This window comes from Etheostoma cragini, chromosome 19 (assembly GCF_013103735.1).
Source record: "Etheostoma cragini isolate CJK2018 chromosome 19, CSU_Ecrag_1.0, whole genome shotgun sequence".
Lineage (NCBI taxonomy): Eukaryota > Metazoa > Chordata > Actinopteri > Perciformes > Percidae > Etheostoma > Etheostoma cragini.
The window spans coordinates 7702619-7712317 of record NC_048425.1 but is presented as its reverse complement, the minus strand read 5'-3'; the positions used below and the strand labels follow the sequence as shown (position 1 = coordinate 7712317).

Genomic DNA, 9699 nt, shown 5'->3' with positions numbered 1-9699 from the left:
TGGAAAATGGCTGCAATGAAACAAAGAGTGAAAAATTTAAAGGGGTCTGAATACTTTCCGTACCCACTGTATGTGCAAAACCGAGGATACAGGCAAATTATATTTTTCCACATGAGCAGATAGTAACTGCCACTCGCACAATCGATTCAAACAACCGAGTGTTACTAGAGGTAGCGAAAGGTAGACAAACTACAACCATAATTCAAAATGACATACATTTATTTTAATGAATTGATTTTTGGTATCAACCTACTCCCTTTCATCACAATTAAATGTAATGTGATTTTACAATTTAAACACATAATTTGATCAGAAGGAATCCGCCAATTTTTCCAAGAGGTGTGGGCTGTGAGAAATACTGCCTCAGGACATTCCCTTCTTTTCTTTTTTCTTTTTTTTCTTCCGTTCGGGGTGGTGTGTGCACATAAACACTCCGAGCTTACAAACCATGAAATGCATCCACTCAGATCTTCATCAGCAATCAATTTAGATTTTTTTTTAAGTGACAGGCCTTCCGTCTAAAGGCTTGTAACTTGGTTTCTTTAGATGCAGCAGTCGTGTTTTTTGTTCCATGGAGTTTATCTGTGAATGTATTAAAAGTCAGGCAGGAAAGCGCAAGGTGATGATTGTTCTTCAGGGTTTATGGTTCTGCTCGTGTAATCGAGCAGATCGATCAAAGTGACTCTATATCTGGTTCTCTCTGGCCACACAAAGATCTGATTTGACACACTCTCTCTCTCTCTCTCTCTCTCTCTCTCTCTCTCTCTCTCTCTCTCTCTCTCTCTCTCTCTCTCTCTCTCTCTCTCTCTCTCTCTCTCTCTCTCTCTCTCTCTCTCTGTGTGTGTTTTTTCCTGGTAAAGGAACATGTCACCCACTGCATCAGTGTCTTTAATAGTTTAGACAACAATAGAGTTATATGGCACAAAAGAAGAAGATGTATCAACGTTTTATTCACACACAACACTGTTCTCATATGCTGTTTAACTTTAAGCTAGACTATTTTTTGTTGTCCTTCTTCCAGACCGGTCCCAGGTGCCAAACCAAACACAGCCTCGCCGCCGCCACGAAAATGACCTTCTCCTCCCCCCTCAGAGGACGCCGCAGCTGACAGCCTTTGCACTAAAGAGACTTGACTTGTAAACCACAGAGCTGTCGACCATTCCAGAGCAGGACGAACACAAAGTAAAAACCTGAGACACGAAAGAACAAACAGGACTCTTAACAGTTCAGACTTTAAAATGAACCCCCCCCCCCCCCCCCCCCCCCCCCCCCCCCCCTTCTCAGTTTTGACCCCCTCCGCCCCACCTCCTCCCAGCGAGCTCACATGAACCACCACGACGCGGTTTTGCACGGCGGCCTTGCAGACTGAGACAAGTGTTATCGCTGGGTGTCAGTCACATTTGCCAAATTTTTTTATGATTAGTTTGTTTTTTAATCTGTTAATGCTGTCTGTGTATAAAAAAGTAAACATTTTTTGTAATGACTCTTGTTTTGTTTACAATTTGTTTTATGTCTTGTTTTATGATTTATGTTATGTGCCAAAGAGGTCTCTTCATACCTGGGGTGTGTCCTGAAGGTTTGAAAATCTTCTTATGTCACGTTAAGTTTACAGCAAGTCAACTCCTCCATATTTTTAGGTTTTTATAATTTATTGTAATGAATGAGGAATGTCTAAAATACAAATCTGGAGATACTGTGGCCTATCGACAGGAAGAAGAGCCAATCACACAGCAGCTTCTTTTTAACACTGTTTACATGGTGGAGGAGTTGATGACTGCTTGGGACTTACAGGACACACCTCAATCGCTCATGTTTATTTGAATGTCTGTGTTATGACTTTTGAATTGTTACATAAAGTATTTTTAACAAAACTATCATCACATATATTTTATTTGGTCTTTTTTCATTCCAACTTTAACAATAATTAATTGAAATATATGCTCAAATATGTGAGGACTGCCTGTGCGTGTGTTTAAAAGGCACAAACATATGAATGAGCTACTGCATCTCAGATAATGTGTCAATGGGAAATTGAATGAATGAATTAATGAATTTATTTTATTGGTAGTAACCAAAGGGTAGGGTCAGAAGCTTCAGCTTATATAAGGGTCCAGTTCTCACATCTGTACGAGTGAAAATGCATTCTCAAGGGAAAAAAATTTGACAAGACAAGAAAGATAAAGTAAACTAGAACTGCAAGCAGTTAGGACGGGGTCCAAGCCTCCCGGTGCCAGTTGCCCCTGACGACCCAGGGAGTGTGCGAAATCGCGACCCAAAGCGTAAAAGTGGGGAGGCAAACGTCAGCAAATATCGGGAGGTATGAGCTGCAAGGTCTGCGGTACGTTACAATTTTTTTGCATATTTTTTTAAACAAAAAGGAAACTTGTTTCGGAGAGAATATACTCTAGGCTGAGATTTCCTAGGAACCTTAGCGAAAAGGCTCAGAATGCTGCAGATGGTATTACTGTATGAAAATGGCTGGTGGATTTAAGACAAAAATAATAACATTGAATCAAATATGAAAACATCTGTTAGTGACTTGTTGATTATTAATTTCCTATCCTTGGCTGGGACGCACAATCATACGGTTTTGCAAAAGTACTTATTGGACTTTAACTTATTGCACTAACAATGACGAGCGTAGTTGTGTATGTATGTATCATCAGATTTTTTTTCTGCATCCACCATGAGTGTTTGTGTGTGTGCACATCAGTCGCGGGGGGAACTGCTCAGCTTCCCGCAATTTCTTGGGCATCAGCATTGTGGGCCACAGCAGCGAGCGGGGGGATGGAGGCATCTAAGGAGGAGCCGTGGCTGCAGACATACGCATCGAACAGGGTGACACGTTGCAGGTGAGGGAGAATAAAGGGTTAATCCTACAGCAAAGGGATTTCTTTTTTTTACTTTCAATGACTGTTAATATGAATCTTGCTGAATACGTTTTTCTTGTTTTTAGACATTGTGTTGCACATTGCGGGATCTTTTTGGGAACTTAGAAAGAAGTTAGTTTCCTTTATAATGAATTCCCTCTGGTGTGCCTGGGACATATGAACACAGCTCTTTTCTATGTTTACTGAAATGAATATTACAGAATCTAATTTCAGCTGTACCAATGTCAGTCTAACTAAAATCTTTTTCCTATTGTAGAATACCCTCCAAGGTGAATGACATCCACTTTGAGAATATGAGTAATGATGATTCAGTGCGGTTACGGAGGGACATTGTACTCGAGCCAGGGTGAGTTGGTGCTTTTCTTATTTTAGATTTTATCAGACACACATTTTTAAGTTCTTTCTTTACACAAGTGGTCAACAATGATGATACTGACTTATTCTTTTGGTGCCACAGTGGCTAAGTGCTGGGACCCTCCTCCCCAGGGCTACTTCACTCTGTAAGTTCAGCACTGCCGTGTCTGTTCATGCTCTCCCTCCCCTTTCATGTCTTTAGCTGTCTTGTCAAATACAGCTCTAAAAATGCCCAAAAAATAATCTTTAAAAAAAAAACTAAAGTATATCTTTAACTTTTAAACCCAGATTATGTGTCAGTGTCAATGTTCAGAGCCTGGATGATCGTTACTCATATTCTAAGTATCTTTTTCCTGTTACCGTCTCCTTCTCTCTTTCTCTTCTAACAGCATTGGCGCAAGAATCATCTTTCACATCTGTTTTTCTGCCTTTGTCGCTGCTGTTATGTTATGTGATAAATGATGTCTGCAGCACTCCTGCCTTTTTATTGCCTCCAAGTTACAATCCTGGCCTTCTTGTTTTGACCTAGATGTCACCTATAGTAATCTTTCATTTATCCTTGCATGTCTGTACTTCCGTGTTAACTTTCTTAAAAAGGATTTTTCTCTGTCTCCAGGTTTTGATGACTTCATCTTATCACTGCACTCTGACATGGCGTCAGTTGCCAAGGCCATGGTCTCACCCAGTGTTCGAATTATACCGTGAGCTTCGGGTGGTACAGCTATTTTTACTGGTGACGTCACTTTCCATTTTACATAGACTTGCATACGAGAACCATGAATATTAGTGCAGATTCCCTCTTGTTAAGGCATTAAGAATGAAATAGCACAAAATGATAAATCGCTTCATTAAACCTCTCCCTGTGTCAGTATATCTGTGGAATTCCTGCTACGGCATGTGATTGTGGGACTAATGTTATTAAGCTCAGCAGCAGCGAGGGTCGTTAAACAGACACCTTCCCCTATCAGCCCTACCCGACACATGCCTTCTCCAGCCAGCCACCCCCGTACCACGAGCTCACCAGCTACACCTACGCCCCCAGCCGCACCGGCAGCAAGCACAGCTAAGGTGAGCACAGACTGCAACTAGATGTCACCCTGCTGAGGAGCATGTGCCACTTGAAGGTACTAAATGAGTTAAATGAGTGTCCAGTTGACCATACTTGTTAAATTGCATGCATCTGCCCACAAACTATGAAATCCTGTATATTTAAGATCATCGCTCGCAACTGCTGACAGAACAAATGATTTGTAGCCAGGGGCGTCGGACTGGGGGAAAATGGGACTGAGTATCAGGGGCCTCATGTAAGAAGGGCCCAAAAAGATACTAGAATGAATAGCTGTGGATGCGGGAAGGGGCCCTTAGAAAATGCCTTTCTACTGGGCCCAGGATTTTGTGCTACGACCCTGTTTGTAGCCATTGAGATAAATGATACAAACCAATGATATGGAAATCTCCCCATCATACAGGTGTCCTACAGGCTCCTTTAGGTGTCCTTGTTTGTTTGACTGACCAGGATACTAGTGAACATCTTCTCTAACAGCAATTTCTTTCTGCCCTCAGGGAGCCGGAGCAGTGGAGAAGGTGGTGGGGCCGACTCACGCTCCGGCAGTGGAAGTGAATCGGAATACTCTACCCGCAGCAGCTTGCATCGTGGCCACGGTTCAGCTGCCCCCAGGTGAGCACGGTCACGCCTCCTCCCAGTCCTCACATCACCGCATTTCACAGCCCCCCCCACATGTCTCTGTACCCACCAGATATCATGCCTTACAACCCCAAGATGGTGACGATTGCACCCCAGCACCCACACCCGGCCATGGCAACCAGCAGATGGCCACAGCAGTCATGCACCCGGCTCTAGCCCCGCCCTGCCCCCCTCCTCCACTTCAGGGGGGCCTCCAGGAGCCCCGCCAACCTGTGACCTAGGCGCCGTACCCCCAGTCGTTCCACCTGGCCATGGAGTCCTTTTGTGGTTTCATGTAGTTCATGTAGTTTGTCTGTCTAGGTGTGACCATTCATGTGAACATAGTGTACGGTTTCCACTTGTACTGATCAGGATCAGGTGATAGCTTTTTGAGCTTTTTGAGGGCCTATTGGATTGAGGGCACTTGTTACAAATTTGGTGACAACAGGGTATAACAGCAACAAAGAAAATAAGGCAATATAAAAACACAATGTGGGATTTGGTCTGACTTTATGTCTTCAAAGTCTGGTTATCTCTGTAGTGAGCTTGTATTTCTCAAAAAGAAAGGGGAGTCCAGTTTCTGCAATCTTCAACATGAAATATAATACAGTGGCTTGCATAGGTTTACACACTCATACTACAGTTGATTAAAAAGAGGACTAAAAAATCTTTGCAAATTGATCTTAACGCCTTAATTCAATAACATTTAGGGAAATCCATCCTTTTAGGGACACCAATTGTCTTAGTGACTGAATAATGTATTGTAAATAAACAAATGTTCTTCCTTAAAATATAGGGGGCATAAGTAAACACCCCCCTATGTTAAATTCCCAAAGAGGCAGGCACATTTTAATTTTTAAAGGCCAGTTATTTCATGGATCCGGGTTACGATGCATCTTGATAAAGTTCCCTTGGCCTTTGGAATTAAAATAGCCAATACCATCACATACCCTTCACCATACCTAGAGATAACACATGGTGTTATTTCAGTTTGCTTAATGACCGGTTTGATTTGCATTGAGAGGTGATCTTATGGAAAGTTCCCCCATCCCTATTGGTATGTTTGCTGAAGGTACATTTTTTGAATTAAGGCATTAAGATCAATTTCCAAAAGATGTTTTTTTTTATTCCTCTTTTTAATAAACTTTAGCATGGCTGTGTAAACTTATTCAAGCCACTGTATTTTAAGAGGGGAAGTGCCATCTCAAACCAGCTACAAATTTCAGAGCTGTCCATCCAGAAGCACACGGACCACAGTTTAACACTAGAGGGTGCCAGGTACACTGTGTACTTGAGAAGGATGCAATCCTGTGTACATGTCTGGATCACCATGCCAGATTTGTTGGCATCACAGGAGCATAGTGAGTGCCTTACTTGTTGCATTTTTAGACACATTTTCATACTCCAGGTACATAAAATATCTCCTTGTTCCAGCTAGCTAAACCCCTATTTGCTAAAGTGCATGTAGTAGCAGCGCCACGGTAGTCCAGATGAAGGCAGTAAATGAATAAATATAAATGAAGTATGATAACATCCATAACGTTCATGATCTGAACAGTGCCATGAGTCCAGATCACCCTAAGAAATCTTCAACCTAGCACCAATACTCCCTATTTATTTTTCAAGCAAATGTCAGGGATGTCATCGTCGCCTAAAAACTGTCACATTTAGAGATATTTAATCTGAAGAATCAGCTTCAGCCTAAAATAACCCTACAACCTTTTGGACAGAGTAACCAAGACCACACTTGTGCTGTGTGTGATATATACATCTCAGGGAGTGTAAGTGGCGCACAGTACCAGGACTTAGCCTGGAGTTGGATCTTTTGCTACTTTTTTCTTCCTACTTGGGTTCTTTTTTTTTTTTTAAAGCAACCTCTGTGATCTTTTGGGACCTCCTGGTTGGAGCGAAGGGGAAGACAGCTTGTGTCATCTCTTCCTTTACACAGACCTTCTGCTGTGCACCAGATTCAAACCGGCAACCAGAGGGTGAGTGCAGCCAGAGAAAGCACTTGTGGGGGCTTGTGGGATTTGTGGTCTACATTTTAAGAGACAGTTTACAACACTTTTTTGTGAAAAAAAAGCCAAAAACCAAAAAGAGGAAAGCTGGGAGGGAGGGAGAGTATCGATACTCATGCCTGGGCAATCGCGTGCCCAGATCCTCTTAATAGGAAGGGCAGAGTGGCCAGATATCAGTAAGAACTGATAAAGCCTAAATAACATACAACAGATTTTAGGCAGCACAGTAAAAAAAAAAAATCCAGATAGGATGGATGGGCAAAGGCCTCTGCCAAGGGACACCGTATGATAAGCTTCCATAATCCTCACTTAATTATAGAAGGTCAGGACAAGACTGAGGTGGGTTTTCTAAAAAAACAAAACATCGTCCGCAAATAATAGATGATGCTGTGTACTAGGAATGCATACCAGTGACACCATAATCGATTGGTAAATGGCTTGCGCCAGCGGCTCTATAGAAATGACAAATAATGCAGGACTCAAGGGGTAAGAAACTGGAAATAAAGAGGAGGCGCATCCGTCAAAGACTCGGGCTGAGGGATTAGAATACAAAATTTTATATTATACCAATGAAAGTGTTACCAAAGCCCATCACCTCTAAGACTGACCATAGAAATGACCACTGCATCCACTCATTGCATCAATAGACAGAAGTGACATTGGAGTCTTACGGTCCTCTTCCGCATCAACAATGTGGAGAAGGTGTCTGCTGCTAGTCTCATTTTTATGAATCCTGTTTGGTCAGGGTTCACTAATTTTGCCACATGAGACTCCAAACAACGGACTAGGAGCTTTGCAAAGAATTTTATGTCAGTGTTAAGCAGGCTCAGAGGTTGATAGCTAGAACACTCTGTAGGTTCCTTATCTTTTTTCAGGAGTAAGGAAATTAAAGCTGTGTTAACACTCCTTGATAATTCACCCTTTTCAATAGAGAAGTTAATCGTGTCAAGAAGGAAAGGGCCCAACTGTTCCCAAAAAGTTACTTAGAATTCAGGGGGAATCCCATACAAGCCCGGTGATTTTCCTTGTGGCATATTCTGTACTGACAACTTTAATTCTTCAATAGGAATCAATCTGTCCAAGCTAGCTGATTCCTCTGTTTAAAACTGAAGCAAGTCAAGCTGATCAAGTCAATCAGCTGTCACCGTGAGATTTATCCAAAGTAACCTCAGATTCAGTCATACAGAGTGAAATAAAACGTCTGAAAGGATTGACAGGGTCAGTTCTTATATTACCATCGAAGATTTAATGGCGGGAATATCTGCAAAATAATCACTGGACCCTAATCTCATAGTGAGAAGGTGACTAGGCCTAGCACCCTGAAAGTGTTAGCGCTGTCTTGCTCTGTGAATTAGAATTCAGATTTCTGTTTCAGAATGTTGTGTTCTTTCTTGACTAATGATGAAAAAGCAGGAAAAAATCCAGACCCTTGACTTGTGCTGAATCCATGGTTTGATAGTAGGCTTGGTGCTGCTTGACCGTGAAGTTGCTGTAGTCCGGGGAAAAGCAAATCTTTCTGCCCCAACCATGGGCGGAGATTTACGCGCACCAGGACCACCTGCCTGATTGTGTAGCAAAGCACTTTGAAAAATCAATGTGCGGCTAGTGTTCTTCTTTTGGCTATTACTTTGGAGTTGGTTGGCTCACATAATCTCGATCTGTTTATCTGCCAGCTTCAGGAGCCTTAGCACTTTCTAGACCCTCTTTGAGCCCGACAATGAGGATGTTGCATCATGTTTCTGTCTTTCATATTTGCTAGCTTCCCCTCCAGCTCTTGAAAAGCATGGCCATGCCTGGTAAGAGTACCTGAGTTGCTTTCCAAGGCAGTTTTTAGATTGTCCACATCAGATCTGATAGAGCCAAGGCTTGCAGTCAGAGATGCTAGCTGGGCAGGAATGGCAGTTAGCTTCTTGTCATTGTCAATCCCCATCTGTTGAATGTGAGAAAAACGTGTTTGAGGTAGCTTTTCTATTTCTCCAGTAATGCCTCTGCAATGACGTCCGTATTATAGTGTTGGGTTTTGTTCTTGTTTGCCATTGTGCTTTAAATACCAAACGAGCACAAAAGTGATAGAATACCGGAGTTGGAACCATATAAAACAACTATTTGGCAAAATTGGTCCAAGAGCTAAACCTTAAGCCATCATCTCTGTCAAGCCGATCACGTGACTCCAGCAGTTTGTAACACTGCATGTATTCTTCCAGGAAGCAGGACCAGTACTGGTTCAGCTGGTATCTGCCTCTTGCTGGTCTCAAACTTTGCAGGGTTGGAGACCAAGAATGTTCATTAGACGCTAACCTTCGCTTACACACCATAAGAACCAAGATGTACAGTACCTCCTCCAACAATAGCTGCAGCAACATGCTGTATGTGTGTGTGTATGTGACAGATTGAGTGAAATATAAAAACGGGTTTGTGTAAAGAAGGTGTCCAAGGGCTTGGCTTTGTCAGCTCGGAGCAGGAAGAAACTGGAACAATGGTGCCTTTATGTGCCTGTAGATGCACCTCGTTAAATTGTACCTTGTAAACTCTGAGAAACTCAACTGTTGTTGCAAAGAACTCTTCTGCCATCTAGTGTCTCTTGATGTGGCCTTGTTGCCAGGGTGACAACGACCTGACAGAGGTTAAATAGCTGGGTTTTCCTACCGTTCAGTCAGAACTAAAGAAATCTCTCGGATGATTGAAAACTCATCTTTAAAGCACCTTTGACCAAGTCCAGTTGCCCTTTGGAGAATTGTGACACTCCTAACAC

The 9699-nt window shown here is 42.4% G+C and overlaps 1 protein-coding gene and 1 long non-coding RNA gene across 3 annotated transcripts in view; both read left to right on the top strand.

The window, feature by feature from the left end:
- adam19a (ADAM metallopeptidase domain 19a) overlaps window positions 1–1874 on the top strand; it is a 145333-nt gene extending 143459 nt beyond the window's left edge. For both annotated transcript variants that reach the window (XM_034856711.1, XM_034856712.1), the window contains one exon: window positions 1022–1874. In XM_034856711.1, coding sequence (XP_034712602.1) covers window positions 1022–1073 — 52 coding nt within the window. In that variant the 3' untranslated portion in view covers window positions 1074–1874. The remainder of the gene's footprint in view (window positions 1–1021) is intronic.
- Window positions 1875–6846: 4972 nt separating this feature from the next.
- On the top strand, window positions 6847–9425 carry LOC117934892. Its single transcript, XR_004654593.1, has 3 exons — window positions 6847–6983; window positions 9122–9313; window positions 9371–9425. It is a non-coding gene; the product is annotated as an uncharacterized LOC117934892 (long non-coding RNA).
- The last annotated feature ends 274 nt before the right edge of the window (window positions 9426–9699 follow it).